General features: G+C 37.0%; 1 protein-coding gene across 1 annotated transcript in view; it reads right to left on the bottom strand.

Moving 5' to 3' along the window:
- MECOM (MDS1 and EVI1 complex locus) overlaps nt 1–19,390 on the bottom strand; it is a 384,872-nt gene extending 365,482 nt beyond the window's left edge. The window contains exons 1-3 of the mRNA XM_085322312.1: nt 19,349–19,390; nt 17,470–17,554; nt 16,566–16,607 (exon numbers count right to left, since the gene is read on the bottom strand). Of these exons, the coding sequence (XP_085178438.1) occupies nt 16,566–16,607; nt 17,470–17,554; nt 19,349–19,390 (169 nt within the window). The remainder of the gene's footprint in view (nt 1–16,565; nt 16,608–17,469; nt 17,555–19,348) is intronic.
- Nucleotides 19,391–19,638: the final 248 nt, after the last annotated feature.

Below are 19,638 nucleotides of genomic sequence, written 5' to 3'. Positions count from 1 at the left end.
TGCCCCGCGCTCGCCCCGCGCAGACGCTGCCCCGGCAGAGGGCTTCTCGCCTCCCGCTTCGCCATCTGCGGCCTCGCTCTCTGGGCGCACAGGCCTTTGAGAGGACGGTTAAGACCCGCGTGTTGACAACTGTCAGGGGCGACGAAGAAAATTAGCTGAAAGCGGACTTTAATGGGAAATACACTGAGGCATTTATAGTCCTATATAGCTACTTGCCAGAAAGCAAGACTTGCACCAAGTTTCCAGCAGACCTGGAATCATCCTGTCCCTGGTAAGAGCATCACAGGAGTGAGGAAGAACAGAATGCATTCAGAGGCTGAGGCACAAGCACAAAACAGCAGTAAGCAACATGAAATACTTCTCTAGAAATATTTCTCTGTGAAAATGGCATAGGATGCCAACTATGAAGTAGCTCTGCTGTTTCTGTCCGTAGTAAAGACCGGAATTTCCACTAAGATCAAAAGGAAAACAACAGGCTAGTGGCTAGATTAAGAGACGGAGAAGGAGATTATCGTGTTAACTTGGGATACAAGTAATTAAAGCRATTTCCCACTTTGTCACAGATTTCCTGGGTGACTTGCTCCCTTACTCTCAACATTCCTCCGCCCTTCACCTGAAGCAGCACCTTGCCACGGCCAAGGGCTGAAGGTGCCTGTCTCGAGATACCACAGCAATGCTGTGCTGATCCAACTCAAATGTGTTTCAGTGAAAGTAAACACAAAAAGCCAAGGAGATCTAAACTATACATTTCACTTTTACAGAGAAATCATAAAACAATGCAGATCAACAGGAGACTTAGAGATTTAAAACGGGCAAAAATTTCATTCTTAGTGCGGTACAGGGTCAGCAAAAGGCTGTCTTGGCTCTCCCTCCAGTCTCGAGCAAAGAATGTAATGCAGACAGAACTGCCCCAGAATATACAGCGGGACTTACAAATTAACTAATTGCAACCAAAAAATAAATTTACCAGAGAGACGCAACCAATACCCACAACTAAAGCTCCTCAGGAAGAGTTAAAGCACTTTTTTGACCCAAACTGCCCTAAAGACTGTTCAAGGCTCTCATATCCTCAAGAGATTACACCCAATCTACCCTGCTCTTAAAGGAACAGCAGTGGAGACATAATTGGAAAATTAAAGAAAAGGAGGGGGAAAGTAATTACAGCACACTAGAGAAAAACAAACATGTTCTGAATGTAGACAAAACATTAAACAAAGAAGAATTAATAGTACTGCAAATCAAAAGGGAAAATGTCAACAGAGATCAGCAGAAAGTGAACATCCTATTAAAAGAGAAAATAGAAATAATCAAAGTCACAGAGAAACACAGAAGGGGAAAAGAATTTGAAAAGCAATCTGAAATAAAAATAAAGCAATGTAGTAAATTTTACCTCAGCACTCAACAACAGTCAAAGCTGAAGTATAAAGGTTAAAAAAAAAATGAAGTCCTGCCATGCAGGTAACCATTCAGGTTTGCAGGTGAGAAAAAGCCTCAATCTATTACACACAAGAGCTTTCCAATTTATGTCACCTGGGCCAGGCTGGCTCACTCTATGCAAACTGAGCTAGGCAAAGACTAGAAAATCAGTACAAAAAAAAAGACTTCTCTTTTTTCCCTCCTGGAACCGAGATGTTATGACAGTGAAGCTAAAATTATGCTCTGTGCATGACCATCCCTGGACTCCGGCCTGCTGCCGCTGCAGTGGACGGGAGCACTGGCATTTGCTGGTCGTACAGGAGACGCAGCCTGTGCAGCAGGGCGCTCCCCRCTGCCCTGCGGCCCAGAGCGGCTGCGAGGAGGAGAGCCCCGCACTGGGGTATAAGTGGCAGCCGTCACTGATTTTATTCTTGGGAAGAGACCCATCAAAGCAGCATTAGGGAACCCCAGAGTCTGTCATGCCTACAATTAACAAGACTTCATCGCTATATAGGGTAACACCGCTAAGAGGCTCCGCCACTCGCATTCCATCTCCTCTCATTTCCCTTCCTCGCGCGTCCCAGAGAGGCTATGCAGAAAGGAGAAACTGGGGACTGATGAGATCTGGGCTTTGAGCAACTGTTGTCCCCTTCAGACAACTCTTACAATGAAAACGATGTAACAAGCACCGGTCAGCTCTAACGGTCAGTAAAACACCGGCTGTGTGTGGACGCATTTCTTTTGCTAAAGTCACATTCTGAAATAAGCTTGTCCAATACCTTGAAGGCTGGGGAAGCTTTGGTTATTAAGCTGTTTAAAGGAGCTTTAATACGACTAATTAGAAGAAAAATATGTAATGGGGTGAAGGTGGAAAATCTTTCTGGTAGTACCTATATTAAATCCCATTTTTGTAGTCAAAAACATGTTTGTGTAGAGAAAGCAGGATCATGACCAAGGACTGTAATCAAGACTGTTTAGTTGCCCTTTGTTATGCTTTATCTGCTTTCATTTATAGTATTATCACAAGGCAAAGAGTAGGCTTTTTTTTCTGCGTTTAAATAAAAGAACCACAAATACAGGTTAACGTATCAGCCTTTAAAAAAATCCACAAACTCATTTTTTCCTTTAAAATATAAGGAACACATTCATATTTCACTCCCATTTCTCTCCAGTACAAAAGCACAGGGTCAGAATTAATGAGTAAAGTATTTGTGTGACGTTTTATATTGTATTGGCATTTATATAGTGCTTTTCACAGGCTTCACGTCAAAACCCTTTACAGGGCAATAAATCATATACCTTTCCTGATGAAATTGTATGTAGGCAATTGGGCACCTATCCTGCCCTCAGAAATGTCCCATGTGCAAGAAACAAGAACTAAGTGTGATGAAACCTGCAGAGGTGCCTCAAAAAATGGGTGTAGGTCAAACCTCCCCCCTACCCCCTGAGTATCCTGCAACATGGCAAAAAGTCTTTAAAGCCCACTTGAACAGCCACTGGAAAGATCTAGTCTTAACATGACAAAGCTTCTATTACAGTCTGAATTAATGAACATGCAAATTTTGTTGTGGATCTTAAACCTAACACCAATTTTTTGCCTGTGGATTTAAACAAGGTGTTCATTTACATTGAAAATAAGAATTTTATTAAGTTGATTTCTGAAAAAATAATGTTCACTCACCAGACTGAGCCCAAATATAGAATTTTAGAACCTAGGCTTGCTGTTAGGATTCACAAATAATTTTCCTAAAATGAATTTTAAAATGTGACAGTGAATTTCTGCACTGCTTTCATTTRCTTTATTTGCATTTTGCAGATAATAAAGAGTAATTAAGTTCTAAAAACTACATAACTTATTGGACAGACTCTTTTAAACATTTATTTGTGTTCCCACAGTGTTTCCAAAGCCACCTTTGCACAGGAAAAAATGGAAAYACACTTACTAAAGTCTTAAGGAGGAAAGATGGCTGGGTCCAGTAAAGCATAAGCACTAGTAATATTCCACTGTTCTTCCTGGAGAAGCACAGTGCTTCACCCAATTATAAACTTGGAATAAATGGTTCCATTGAGATTGATGGAAGTTTTGCAGAATGTCATTCCTGGCAAACTTTACCAACTATCACTTAAACGCAATCAACTCTGGATTGCAAAAAGGAAACAGCTAAGTCACAAATGGAAATTCTTTGCAGTATCTCAATGCGATTTTAAAACCAAAATTCTGCCTCCACTATCTGCAACATATTAAAAATGATAACATTCTACACATACTGATTGATAGTTTGAATGCATTAGTAACCAAGTTAGTTACAATTTATCAACCAGAAGAGCTGCTAGAATAACTTCTATATATATTTTAAAAACTACACACTCAGAAAAAAAAAATCCTGCTCTCCAAACAGACTTTTAGATTACCAACTGAAAACCCAAGTAATTCAGAAGTAAAGTAAAAATAAACAAATAAAAACACATCACTGAGTTCTAGTAATGTCCGTGGGCTACACAAAGTTGAGGTTGCTTGCATTTTTTCAGAAGCAACAGATATCTTGTAAGATCTGAGTATTAGCTATGCAGACGCACTGCCATGTAACTACCTAGTACTGCTTTTTCTTTCTTCSAAATATCTTTATTTACAAGAGCTCAAATTCACACACTGTTGTTATGCTCTGAYGACAACACAGCACAATTTTATCTCTTGATCCCATGCCTGTGTACAACTTATTTAGTAGTTTAAAGAATGATCTGTAAATAATATACGTGCATATACTTCACTGAGATGGATTACAATGATAATTAAAATGGTCTTTTCAGTTAGAGAAACTAGATTAAAGTGGAATTTTWAGAGTAATAAATGTTTTAGAGTTTGTAAATTCTATTCTTTCTGGCAGTAACACATCTGAAGATTAAATTAGACTAAATGTTTGTTACAACAAATAGATTTATGTTAGCATCAGGATTATGCGCCCAGTCAATGTTTATTATGTTTTTGGTCATATTTATTCTAAAGGTCTCATTTTCCTACTTCCATCATTTTTTGATCAGTTTTGTTTAAACCAGAAGCCTTTTACTTTTTACTTTACAAATTACTACTTCTTAAAGCTTCTAGTAAGTTAGGATATCTGCAATGAGTACTAAAGAAAAGGGGGGRAAAAGCTAGAATAAATTACTATCTAATCGAACCCATCTCACTTTTTCTAAAGTATCTATTATTGTAGTATCAAAGTACCAGATCTTTGATAGCATGTGATCTTTGATCTTAAATGGTACCCCGATAACATTTTTTTAATTAAACATTTTATTTGATGCCTGCAGTAGCTAACATGGAAATAGCATCGTATAAAGAACAGAAGCATATGAGTACAGAGAACAGCAAATGGTGGCTAGTTATGGCATTTTTATTGCAACAAAACAACCCAGTCCTCCAATCCCTGCTGAATTAAAATGACCAGTTTCAAAGTTCAAAGTCTGAGTAAAAAATGTCTAGAAAACAGAATGTTCATTCTATTAAAATTAAATACAAAATAAAGAAGTTGTCAGGAAAATTTTGAAGATTTTGCATAAATTAGTCAGAAAACCTAAGATTTTGGGACATTGCTCTGCTATTCAGTACCTAGCAAATATTGCAGTCTTTTGCAGCCCCACATTAAGAATTTTGTAGGAGACTTCCACATTAGCTGAGATAAACCATTTTCTTTCTTTGTCTTCATTCTCTTTGAAAAATGTTTTCAAATTATGAAAGGTGTTTGACATCTTTGAAAGGTGGGGTTTTTGCATAGCATTTATTAGTATCCAAGCACAGATGTACTGAAAAAATATACAACTATAGCCATAATTGATTTAATAACTATTTCTAAGAGAAATTAAGAAGGCAAATATCATGAGACCACTTATTTCAATTTGTTGAAGCCAATATTAAAAAAAACACATTTACCAAAACATTGTACTTATACAGCGCATGGGATGTATAGACAACTCTGTTGTAGCTAATGGAAGTTAGTAGTGTTCAGTTCCTTCCACATCACACAAGAAAAACTCACATATATGTTATATTCTGTTATGTCTGTTTAGGAGATAAATACACACACAGACCTTTGTGTCAGAGACAGAATCCCCCAAAATTGGGTATTACCATTTTAATTACACTTAATATCTATGTATTTTAAAGTCCTGCTGTTTTAGATGAGAGCTCTCTCAAGCGCAGTATCACAATACTTTGACTGCTACTAAGTAGTCTTTTTCCCAAGTATCTTTGGAATATTTTCTAAAATATCCCCATTTCCTTCTTTCCTGTTTCTTTTGCTTTGTCCTCATCACCATACTACAGATGCATTCTGAAAGCATAGTAAACATCTGCTCAGCAATGTTTTTTCCCCAACATCTCCCCAGATGCACATGTGCACGCCATGTAATGTTTTGTAAGATTTAAGTTTACTTTGATACAATCTAATGTAAAGATATCATCACGAGTTCTCTGATAGCTCTGCAGTTTACAGGAGCAGCCTCAGGTATCTGCTGCCTGGAAGAAGGCAGAGTATAAATTCTTGTCAACTTACAATCTGAAGTCAAAATCAGCCCCTTTCTTTCAATCGCTAAACAGACAAGGACAAAAGAATTATAGCCACAACAAGAATACACCTTAAATGACGGGCACCATGTTTCTGAACAACAGATGACACTTCCAAATGTTTATTTTACACAAAGTATGGCACTTCCAACAACTGCAGTTACTAAAAAAAATAACATGCAGCTGAAGGACCAAGTCAACTTGTGGCTTTCCTGAGAGCAAGCAGCTGTGGTGACATTTATGAACAGATCAACTATAGCACAGCCATTGCAGCACTCCCATCCAGTCATCACAGATTCAGCAGCCCTATACCAGTTCAGAAGTCTTTCTATGATAATACAGCAGTGTTCTATCTCAATTTAATTTTTGAGCAAGACCAGTCAGTTTCTATAAAGTCAGAATTTGGCTGAGGAAGTAATGATAAAATCCTATAAAAGAGGCAGGAGAGCAAAGATCTCATTTTCTTCTTCCTCATGTTTCCTAAGGAAACTCTGCCTCAGTCTTGCATTTTTCAGGAAAGTCCTTAAGCCTATTTCACAGTAACATTTACAACTGAGAGCCCATTCATCAAGAGCAAAATCTCTGATGCAAGCAAGTCCACGATGGAGTGAGAAGGTACAAAGTTGGAAAAAAAAAATACCAGAAGTATTTTCAAAATTTCAGAAGTTTTCCTATTTGCAATAAGATGAACTTAGAAGGGGGCTCTGTTTGATGTTCTTTTTTGTTTTTGCTTTTCTACAAAAGCATAGGAAAAGGAAAAGAGCACTCTAACTATAACAGAAGGCAGGGCTCTCCTGGAATGCAAAGACTTTGGGGGCTAAGTCCTTCTCCTCAGACAGGCAGATCAGGGTGAGAATATACTTCCTCTAAATTCTAGACAGAAAAGCTTTTTATTACAGAAGTTTCACTGAAACTGGCATGTTCCCACAAAATGTTTCAGTGGTGAGAAATAGAGTTCCCAAGTGTACAGCATTGCCAAAAAATTCACAATCATTTCTAGTCAGTGAGCAAGCAAATCTATTATTATTTTACCACCAGAAGAGTAGAATCTCTCTGTCTCAGAGGTGCTGTAAATTCATGCCTCAGCTTATCCCTAGCAACTTGTTTGTGCATTCATACTATCTGGTACCTAAGATAACACAGTTTTCAAAAGTATTTGAGGATTTTGCATTGTAAATGCTTATACAAATATAATCAACAAGGCTAAAGAGCATAAATGGAAAGTGACAAGAATATCTTTTCCATCCTGTTATGGCAATTTCTATTTTCGTTTTATATATATACATGTGTATACATATTACATATATATATGCATGCATACACACACACACACACACATTCATGTGTAAAGAGATTCTGGAGATTAATCTTTCACAAATATTTACTGTTTAAATCTACGTGCTTCTAAAAGAGAGGTGGGACCCAGGTTAGGGTACAAAGATCACTTTCAATATCATCCTTCAAAAATAGCTTGTAGAAATGTAGGTATACTTCCACTTTTACATCAAATAAAATTCCCTTAACAGAAGTAGAGGGAGAAAGATGGAAATTAATCAGACAACTGCTGTTGCTTTCGGTATTTTAATGTGGCTCCTTTCTTCTCCTAACCTTTCCACTGTATCCCATTTGGTTTATCTGGTTTGGATTTTTTTTTTTCTTTTCCTGTTATGTAATGTGCAAGTTCTAAGCACCTTTGTATGTTTCTAGCCTGCCTAATATAAAGTAGTCTAATTGTTGATAAAGAGATCACTATATTAAAAAATATACATTGTATCAGTACTGAATCATGTGCATTGCTTGTTTCGGTCAATAAAAGTCAATTCATGTTTTGCTGCTGCTTTCAGTGTCATATTCAACAACACAATGTTCGCATACAACATTTCAGCTTGCAGGCTAACTTCTCCAGAGTGTTCAGTAAGAAGTACTACTTGTATTTGCATGGTAACTGTCTCCACCATGTACAATTACACCACTTATTATTTGCACAGAGAAGAGGAATTTCCTTTTGATATATTGACAGACTTTCACCTGTGGCATTTAGTACCTGCCTCTTGTTCACCTGTGGCATTTAGTACTTGCCTCTTGTTCACGTGTTGGGAAAGGCTCTAAGAGAAGCTGTCATGCTCTCTGAAACTGAACAAGGTGATTTCTAAAAATGTGAAGTCTTTCTGCAGGAGAAATTCTGAAAAGGAGCTGGCTAACATAACCCAGCTGTCATCATGAATCTGATGAAAGGCTTGCTGGACACCAAAGCAAAGGACAACATGAGCCCCCATGTCAGGTGAACTTGTTTTAAACCTGTGCAACTAAATATTTTGGAGAGGGCATACTTTTCTTGACCAGACTTCGAAGTAGTATTTTTAAAAAGCCAGGGGCACTAAGTCAACACTGATAGAAACTACTGTTGCCTTTTAGCTGTTATGAATACTGGATGCAGTAAAGTATGTCATATCATCATCTTCACGCCAAGTTTACACATGCTCCTTAAATACTCCTTATTAGACTCAATTCACAATAGCAACAGTGCTTTGCAGTTAGAACGCTTTAGTCAATCCACACTACCTCCACCATTTTCTAAATTCATTTGGTTTCCCTAAAACCACAGTACATGCTATTATCCTCAACAAAACAAATACTACCAGAAAGATGAAAACAGGATCTCTGCGTTACAGGCAGGACACCTCCATTGGCTAGTCTCAAAGAAAATTTGGATGAAGAAATCCAGCTTTGAATTGTGTAGAAAAAAAGTGGCAAGAAGATACAACTGATGTCCAAATTGCAGAGCACAAGAGCTACTGTTACCAGTCTATCAATTTATATTCTCTTACCAAACTTACAAAATTGAGACACCCATCTCTCAGTGGGCACAGAATTTAATACGGAAGTTCAAGAAGAGCTTGTGTGCTCAAAACAAGTTTGCAAGAGCTCAAATGCTGTGGAGAATTTTTAATTAATTCTATCTAGACACACAGCATTCTGAGAAGCCGTAGTGTTAAATATATACATATACATATATATCCTCCTTATGTTTCACTATTTACACTGTGTATTCTCTGGCTATTTCCCAACTTTATTCATTCACCCTAGAGATCAATTCATGCACCAAAATAAAGTATGAGCTTATCTTTGCACTGTACAGAAAACTGAAATAAAGTACAGAGACAAAATTTCTCACGGGAGGCAGGGGTTAAGACATTGGACTGGGTGTCAGAGAAGTGGTGTTCTATTCTTGGCTCTACCACTCACTTGCTGTGGGAGCTTGTAGAGCAAGATACAGAGCAGGAATGGAGACTGTAGCCAATAAATTCCTCCTCTGCAAGTTCTCCTCTTTCATTATGCATGAGAGTGAGTTTTTCCTAGCATTCAAGCATATATTTGAAGGCTAGGGAAAAGCATCTCAATCAAAACATAAAACTAATAGAAAGAAAATGAGTGGAAAACATCAATTACAAAGTTTTCTTGGGATGCTCAGATGTACTGAAACAGAATCTCTGTTCACACAAAGACGACAGAGGACCAAATTCAGCCCTGTTGTAGGCAAGCCTCCAAATACTGCACTGTACTTGCACAAGGACCGACTTTGGCATACTATACTACTACTATCTGATCCATTTTCTGTTACAGGCAAATTTTCTGAGACAAGAAACAATAAAGACTCAGGCCAAGGGCAAGAGGTTTTGTTTTTAAAAATAGCAACCTACACTTTGGTTTTTAAATAAGCAGTCTGACTTTTAAAAAGTAAAAGTTGAATTTATTAGGGCAACTTTGATCCAAAAGCCATAGCTAAGACTATATCCAAATCTGCAGGAGCTAAAAAACTGCCTGAATTTAAGAATGAAAAACTCTCAACTCCTACTGGAAACAGTTTTGTCTTACACTTCAGTAGGAACAGATCAGGTAACAGTTCTTGCTTTAGATAGTATTTGGGATCTACTACACAAAGTTGCAATGTTTCTTATCAGTTGGGAGAACTGAAGAAAAAGTAACCATGCAGATTCTAATTCAGGCATGGCCTGGGCTAGGATCTCTGGTACCACCTAAGCCAGGAAATGACTGAAGAGAGAGATTTTTGCACTTATGTTATATGTCTAAAATATAGTATCATGAAACTGATTTATCCTGGCCAGATTTATTTTTAACTATTTTACAAACTACCCAGAGAATCTGCACAACATTCTGCTTTAAACCATGTTCTACACATTCAGTGCAGATTCTGTTCATTTGCTGACAATCTTACAGCCTAATCTCAGAGCTTTTATACTGAGAAAAACAGAACACTAACCTAATTGTAGAATATTTTTCAATATTAACTTTTCCTAAATTTTGTATGTGATATATGGAAATAGCATATGCCTTGTTCTAAAGTTTTAGGAGTAATAYGAAATCAAAAAGTGATCAATAACTTGACAAAAGAAATTGTTGTACATTGCCAGTTCTCAAACACAGGTAACACCAATTTTATTATATAACAAAACACAGTATTTTGGCTGAGAAGGAAGAAAGAATCTGTTATTCTGACACTTCCTCAAAGAGAAAAACAATTTTTCAGAGTTGCCAGTGAGGCAACTAAATATAGGATGTCTCAAATCATAAGTGATTTGTTAGAAGTGAATACTAGTTTTCTTACATAAAGAAAGTATACGTTATCTACTCCCTACGTCTTTTTTCATGTCATATTTGTATTCTCTTATCTTTCAGGGCTTGTAACGAACAGGCTCAGCCAGCTGCTTGGGAAAGAACCAGCTTCTTGATACGTAGGAATAATCTTTCCAACCTCATACTTTCTAAAATTTTCTGGATTATAATTGCTGAAATATCTTATGACCACACAGTCTTTAATCTAAGTACAATGCACATCTGATATGTAACAATTATTTCTTAATAAAATAATTATAAAATATTCAAGGCAGCTTTAGAGAATGTGTGACTGAAACTGTTCATTGACCTGAGGGATTATTTCAACATGTACGTGTTTTAGGCAGTACATAAAACATAAAACACAAAATTTCTTGGGACTTTATCAACAAAGGAGAAAAATTTTTAAACCTCCTTTCTACCGTTTACATTATCAATTCAAATTTATTAGTCTGAATCTTCTGGGAAGGCTATGGTGTTAATAATGCATAAAAGGTTTGCCTATTAGTTGGCTGTTGGCTTTTGCTTGATACTTAATGTAATCTGTAATTACTATAGCAGCTCCTGTGTTGGCTAGTGTGTTAAGTCACTGGAAAGCTATACTGTGTTGTACTTAGTGTACAAGAACATCCATCTGGTGATTGATGCCTACACCCTATGGAAATGTTTTAATTTTGTCCTTGAAGCATGTCTGAAGAAATGCTGTCAATATATATTCTTCCTTGTCAAGCAGTACATGGTACTTAGGAATCCGTAGACAGCCCAAGATCTATGTCTTTCTGCCAATAGTCACTCAATAATTTCTCCTTTGGATTTCAAATTTGGTTCCCAAGTCTTCAACCAATGAATACTTTCCTCTAATTTACTAGAAAAGGCTAGTTTTAAAGGAATGCTTGCAATACTAAGATCCTCATGGAAAAAAGAGTAACAGTTGGTAAATCACTAAACCACTATCAGATTCCAGTGAATAGTATGCGCCCCTCTCAGTCAAATAAATCACTCAAAATTACTTGAAGTTTCAACCAAGTCTCCTGTCTTGCCTTCATTTTGATGCTGATTTGTTACAATGTCAAGAGTCTAGACAATCTAAATAGATGTATAGAATGATCATGCAAAGAGTAATGGCAGAGGTATTTGTTCTTAATCATTTACATTTTACCTTGAACAAGCATTAAGATGGAAAACATTTTAAGCTCTTACTATATTTAAGAAACAAAAAAGAACTATTGCAGAACCTGGCTTCAACAATGTAGAATTTCACCTTATTAAGTGTTGTTCTCCCTTGCAATAATCTTACTTTAAACTGTATTCCTGAACTTGCTGAAGTACTTGGCCAGAATTTACAATTCAGAAACACAGTTAAAACATGATTTGAACAGGCTTATATTACAAGACCAAGCTGTACTTTAAATAAGCTTAACATTACTCTACTGAAGTCAGATTCTGCAGCACAGCAGGCTTGCAATCCACTGAGCCATTTGTGGCTTCATGTGTCATCTGCTTCAGTGGTATTACTGAGATAAACTTGAAAATAGAATYGTAGTGCTAGAAATATTTCAGAATTGTAGTATCCCAGAGTTACTAAAATGGACTTTATACTCCATATATATTCCATGAAATAGACTAACAACAAAAACAGTGGCCAATATTAATCACAATTAACTATTTATATTTATTTTAACTATTCAATTATTACTCCACATCTGTTCATGACACTCACTGGAGATAAACTATTTTTTTTTGTCCCAGTGATACAAATTTGCTATATTAAAATGGCAATTCTGAGGGAAAAATCAGTATGGAAAGTCCTCTGATTGAAGAATAAAAAATAACCTTGACAGAAAGATGGGTGATTTCTAAAAGCTAATTATTTGGCATTTTTTTTCTAAACTTCGTAGTCATTTCAGTACTACATAACAATTTCCATTTAAATTTCAGTCGTGTATTTTATCTAATTAATTTGTCAAAAGATGTATTTGATGATGAATTGTGGTGTGCATAATTAACTCTAAAGAAAATCCCTTATCCACTAGATTCTATCCAATGTGCATTCAGCAAGTTTCAGTTTCTGAATCTCTAAACCTCATCTTTCCAGGTATTTATATTAAACGTTAAGGAACTGCCATGTGCAAAAATTCAATTAACTTTAAGGTTCTCCGTATATTTCTCATCATAACATAAGCAGTACAATCATAAATTAAGACAGTGATTGCACCAATGCAACAGCCATGTTTAAGTCCTTAGTCTACTATTATTATAAGACTTGATTGTCCCAGTCCAGCACTCACTATATGTGTAACAAAGAACAAAGACACACCTGACTTAAACTAAAGTATTTCAAAAGCAAAGACTGTGCATTGGCACTCAATTATAAACTTATAAACAATCACAAAAATTAGGAACAAGACTGCAAATGTCATTTACCAGTATCTGCCATCTATTTTGATGATTTCAAATTCACAGCTCCTGCTACCACTAAAAGCAATTAGAACACTGATTTAGAAAAAGTCATAGGAATAGAAATTCATAAAATATTTTATCAGTAATATTTTAGTATTAAAAATACCAATAAATAATATTATCTTAATCTCCAAATCAAAAAAAGCTGACTGAATTCAGTCTTACAGAATTTTTTTCAGCATAGAACTCAACGCTTTAGCTTGCTGGTTACCTATTTTCCCTATGAAACTCGTTCATGATCACTGAATGGCCCATTTTTCTGTGAGGATAGATGTCGTCATCTCCAATTCTAGCCAATAGCAACTTCATTATTTTCTGCATCTCCTAGCTCACATTAACAGTGATACAGATACTTCTGGGGACCAAATACACTTAAATTGTAGAAATGAGTCAAGAGGATCTATTCTAATAACAATCTATTCATCTTAGCTCTTGTTGTAACTTTAAACTTGCTGTAAGACCAATGCAGATGGAAACTAAACATATTCTTGTTCAAGTCTAATGAAAGAATAGAAAACTTTTAAACACTGCTCTCTGACTGCTAAATRACTATACCATACAAACCAACAGTCCTGTGCCCTTGAACAAGACTTGCAATTGTCTTCACTGAAAATTACTTTTGCTGTACTCATCAGCTCTATTGCATCTTTCTTGCCATCAGAAACCTCRGCACGCAGAAGAAACTGAGTAACAAAATACCTAACATTTCTAGGTCATACATGACCAACTCTGAATATTTACTTTTTTGTTATAAATAAAATCTTTGAAGTCGATATTAACAGAGAAAAAAATTGCTATTCCATAAAGCAATGAGAACCCCAGCCACTTGTAAAGCTACTACTAGAATCCCCGATAATTTCTTGGGAGTGGAATCAAAGGACTACAGTATGCACCTTCAATACTATAAAAAAACCAGAATAAAAATAGAGAAAACATGAAAACTGATTTTTCTGGCACTGTCTTTAAAAGGAAGAGTTAAATTAATACATGGAAAAGATCCTATCAGCTCTGACTYGCCTGAGTTATTAATTGAACACCTTCTTGGAAACATGTAGATAAAGTGGTGTACCTTAGAGAATATGAGATAAGGGTGAAAGGAAAGGGAGAGAAATTCAGAGTTTTGCCAGTTCACTCCCTTAATTGTCATGCTAAGCTTGTTCAGAGCTGCCTAGAGGAGCATATTATGAAATTGCAACTAGAGCACTGGTTGATGATGCAGAAGATAAAAATTTCAGGATTATACTTAAATATACTTATCTTTAAGCACTGAAGAGGCTGTAAAGACAGCTGAATGGTATAAAGCTGTTCTAAAACAAGACAAATGTCTACTCCATGTGTTATAAGCAGTTCAAGCTGCTTCCTGTGATGAAAAACATGGACTGTACGGTAGACATACTACAGCTAAGTACAATAGATCCCATGATACAGTTGTTTAAAAGAATATTAGAGTGATGAAAGAAGTGATGGAATTCTGCTGTTTAGGAGGCTCAGAGGCTGAAGGAGAGAGAAAAGGTTTAAATATGCAAGCTTGGTAAGTTTTCCTGATCCTGAAATTTTGCTGCATAGAAGACAGTGTTATGCATGAAGAGCCTGGCCTCCCAGGAAACAATAGCGCTMTACGGGCCTGTTGCCTTGGGCAAAAGGAGAAGAGGATAGTACTGCTTAGCACTTTTCATCCATAGATGTCAGAATGTGGTTGGTACTGTTATCGCCATTTCRTAGGGGAAGAATCTAAGAAGCTGAAGAGATCAAAAGGGCACATCTGGAGTCAGTAGCAGACTTGGGACCAAAACCCCTTCATCACCTCATTTCAGTCAATTTTATCCTTTCTGCCATATTTTGTCTCCCACAGAGCAATGAACTACACAACTGAACAATTTAGGTAATGGCAATAGAATAAAAGGAAACAACTTTTTTAAAATACTAATTGTCACACTAAAATATCTTCTACAAAATTATCATAGCTGCCAATATTCCATCATCAATATACAGAAGTCTGATTATCTTTTCAGTAAAAACAGGGAAATGCTAGGGAAATGCCAGCCTTTAAACTCATTATCATTGCAAAACAGAATGCTATCATAATGCATRAGAACTTTGGTTTGCAGCTGTGAAATTCCCGAAAGTCTTGTGATTTTGTCATACCTTCATTATAGACGATTATCACCTTCCTCACTCATATACTTCTCACGTAAGCTTTGGGGAAGCAAAATATATATTGCACAAAAGCAAAAGAAGATTTATATAAATAAATCCAAAAAGGGAGCGGGATCTGCCCTATAACATGTATCACTAGTATATAGTATAATATATATTGGTAGTATATACGGCTATATATCAGAAAGGCTAGTATTTGCACGTCTGCTTTCAAACTATAGAGCTTTTTTGGATGGAAAAATAAAATTCAAAAAGAGCTGCAAATGTAAAAATCTGACACTCATTTCAGTGGAGTCAAGTTTTCAAACAAATTTGTTAGGGTGAATCCTGAAGTACATAGAAAAATTCTTAAATTTATGTAAAGATATGTTTTAATTAGTTCCTAAGTAAAATATGAAATGTCAATTATAACCATTTTGAACAAGCTTGAACAACAAAACATCAAAAATTACCAAGATTAAAAAATAAATAGTTCTTGACCAACATCCTTTAATCACTTAATCCCTTAAGTGTAACTAGAATGCTCATGGAAAAAAAAATCTCTCTACTTCTTTTTTTTTTAACATATGATGACAATTCATTAGAGTACACTGCAATGAAGCTTAAATAGTATCCTTCAAATTTTCACAATTATTTAAATTGCAAAGTTTGCCAAAGGTTTAATACAAGTTTACCTGTAATTGAAAAAAAAAATCAAGATTTTTACAAATAATTTCATCTGACATCTCTATGTCTCTAATTACACATTAGATTTTGTAACGCTTTGAGTTTTGCTGTTGTGTTTTACAAATGAATAGCTATTGCCATCTACTGTTGGAAAAAAAAATATGATCAACATCAAAAACACATCCAACAGACCTTTCTTAAAGTACAGATATAATATGTAGAAAGCAAAGACTTCATCAAAACATAGAAAAACAGCTTGCCCTGTTGAAATCTTCAAACTACAATGTTCAATTGAACTAAAAGTGAAAAAGTCTTTTTTGCTTCTAAACCATCACGTTTTTGAAGTTTGAAATAACTGGGAACTATACATGAATCCAAACAATCACAAATGCTCTTTTTGTGCAGAGAATATGCAAGAGCCTTCAGGCTTAATGGCAGCAGTTACAGTTGAATACACATGAAGTAACAGATGCAGCTAACTAATAAAGCTTAATTTTAAGAGAATACTACGCTCAAGCTGCTATCATATCACTGTTAACTGAAAACTGTAAATGTGGAAGAGAAAACTCATCCCCTGTGTTTCTAGGCAGAGGCTACATAATACAGGACTCTTGCTAGACAGACCTTGCTAGGCAGAATCTAACCCATCACTCAGGTAAAATTCACTTACCACAGAACCGAGGACCAGAAGATAGTATCTGAAGCTCCAGTGCTGCAGGTATAGCATTGCGTTGGGTTGGTCTTTCAGAACTTTTCCATGGATAAAACAACTTCCTAGCTCAGGTATGCTGAGCTGAATATGGAGCACTGTACAAGAAAAAAAAAGTCATTACACAGTTCAATCATCTTTAGTCCATATTTTAGTATTTACAAAGATCTGATTACCTGTCTTTACTTAACTGTTTATAAAGAAAAAATATATTAGTAAAAAGAGATGCATGTTTCTTCCATTGTCTTTTTGCTAGTAAATACCCTAGGATATGACAACAAACCACATTTTAAAAGTATCCCTTATTGAGATAATCTACAAACAGAATTAAAGTAGGTTCTATTAATGTTTGCCAGACCTCCCAGAGGTTAAACAGCCTTTGAATAAAACCATTCTTTACTCTTTGATAATTATTATTTCTCCTTAAGACGCTTTTCGTTGTCTCATAAGCAAGGTCATCTTGAACTGTTTTGTCAGACTCAATATTTTGTAGTTCAACTTTAACTCTACTTGCATTGTTCTTGCAAAGCCTATGCTTACTGTCATCTTTGCAAATAATTTTTTGAAATATTTTAGTAGAATTTGCAGCAACTAAAAAAATTCAGCTTTTCTGTTGGTGATTTCAAGTATATAGCAAAATGTATTTTACGTTTACACACAAGGTCATCAACATATCAATCTAAATTACTTAACTTTGTGCATCTTTGCAGACAAGCCTCTTTTGAACTGATTTAAATCTTCCTTGTTTTGTTTTGCCTGTTTATTGGTGAATCATCTACAACCCAGACCATTATGACTGATTTAAAAACAATGCAAGAAAGGTAAAATAAATTGGAAGCAGTTTAATGAAACTAAGGTAAAATACCRTTGTTTTCATATAGACTGAGTTCTTCAGAGAGCAGAAGTGTGCTCTTGTTGCTATTAGGAGGAGTGATGAAGCCGAGATTTGACTGCGGGCGCAGAGTGCAAGGCAGAGGCAGGAGCGGCACACAGTTCAAGAACYGTACATGCTACACACTGTCATAGATGGAATAAAAACACAGCTAACATCTCATAACTTGAAATGTACACYGCAAAATATGGTAATTGCAGGGAGAAGGCTCATCCCCCAGAAGTTCCTGGATCTATCAGTTCTTGAAACACACTCATCTGCACTTAGCCCGTGTTAAGTGTTGTAACATTACACYTGCAGCTGTCCTTTCAGGAGCATTGTGAAATTCCATAGAGCAATCCTACTACGGGATTTAATCCACGCTGTGCTAACCTTTTTCTAGGTTTGCCACCGAAAGGAAGCAATTTCCCGTGGTCCTAAAGGGACAGAAAACTCGAAGGTGTTTGGAAACGGTATGTCATACTAGAGTGAGAGGACCATGCAACTCAGCACGTTTTGGTAGAATTCAGGGAGGCCATTTCTTCACGCTCATGCTAAAGAAATAGCTTTCTCACCTTTGGCTGAAGCACTTTCCCAGTACCCAACCTGCCACGCCAAAGGTCGCGTGRCTGATCTCAAACCTTGAGAACATCTGCCTTAGGCTGTTCATGTGAACAGGACAGCCTTCAGAATTCATCATCTAAACATTTGTTAGAGAATCTCCTGACTTGTGTGAATTTTCATACAGAACGTGTGACATCTGATAATAAGCCAATTTGGATATACAATCCTAATTTTGAGACTGTCTAAACAGCAGACCGGAATATGATCATCAACAAAGCATTTTCATAGCTTTGAGGCTAAGTACTCCTCTTCTCCCAAGTGATACTGCCTCTCTCTGTATCACTTTGTGTCATATCTAGCATTGACGATAGACTTCCTTAACACCAAGTGATTCGGACAGGACATCGTGGTAGACCTGCTTTCCCAGGCTCTTGCAAGTAGCTACTACTTGCTGCTGGTTGAGTTCTGTTTAGAGGAGGACCATTACACRCAATTTCTTTGGCATACTATGGTGGCTGCCACTTGCAAATACTTTTAATTTCTTCAAGAAAAAAAAAGAGGAGGAGGAGGAGGAGGAGAAAGAAAGAAAGAAAGAAGAAAAACTGCTGGGAGCTTCTCACAGAAAGCCAATGTGGTGCTTTTTAGAACCATTTTCGCAAGCAGTAGGAAGGCAGCTGCAGGCTGTTCAAAAAGTAGCAAGGCTTCAGTTACATAGTCTTCAACAGTGATGTAGCAAGGATACTATATGGAATAAAATTTTCCTTGCTGTCACACACAAAGAGAAATAGAAGCAAACCAAGTTCTTGGTTTCTGAACATTTCTGATACATGAATGTGCAGAATATTCTTGCCCAAAAAACAAAAAAAAAGGAAAAAATAAAAAGACATAGCCACAAGATGGCACTGGTTAAACACTCGAGAAATTACTGTACAGCTGATAATATGTGAGCATCAGGAGGCATCCACGGCGCTGCTGCCCCGCCGAGGTGAGCCCTGCGGTGAGCCAGGCCTGGTAAACTAGCTAGAAGTAGCTGATATTGGCTATAGAACAGAAGAACTTCCACCCACGGTGAGACCTACCAGTATCCTTAACTGAAAAGTTTGTTTCCAGTGAGAGAGAGCTTCAGCAGTCCGGTGCTTTGTTTTAGGCATTCTTGGCAATTTTGTTGCGTTTTGGTGCCCTGATACCAGATTTACTCTTCCCCTGGGCCAAGAACATACCCAACTGGAGACAAGCCTCAACACTTTCCCTTGTGCCTCCCTCACGGCTGACTTCTCCACACATCGGTAAAGTATTTATTACCATTCACCCATCCTTGGAACTCTGCATGTTTCCTCAAGTTCATCTGCATGCCCCCAAACACGATGAGTAAAATTCAACATTTCAAAGCTGCCATGGCCCGTAACTCTCCAAGATAAGGGCTGCCGGGCTGAGGCACCGGTGACGCCAAGCCCTCCCGCTGCCCGTYTCCTAGGGGGGATAAAGCGATCTCCAGCCCCCAAGCCCCTGTTTCTCACCCCGGGGGGCTCCTCGCTTCCCAGCCCGCCCCGTAACCCGCTTTCTGCACCCACCTCCCCGCACCAGGCCGGGCCGGGCCGG

This window comes from Rhea americana, unplaced genomic scaffold (genome assembly GCF_003343005.1).
Source record: "Rhea americana isolate MKP2758 unplaced genomic scaffold, rheAme1 scaffold_76, whole genome shotgun sequence".
In the NCBI taxonomy this organism is placed as follows: domain Eukaryota; kingdom Metazoa; phylum Chordata; class Aves; order Rheiformes; family Rheidae; genus Rhea; species Rhea americana.
The sequence above is the reverse complement of the archived record's forward strand: the minus strand, read 5'-3'. Positions and strand labels throughout refer to the sequence as shown.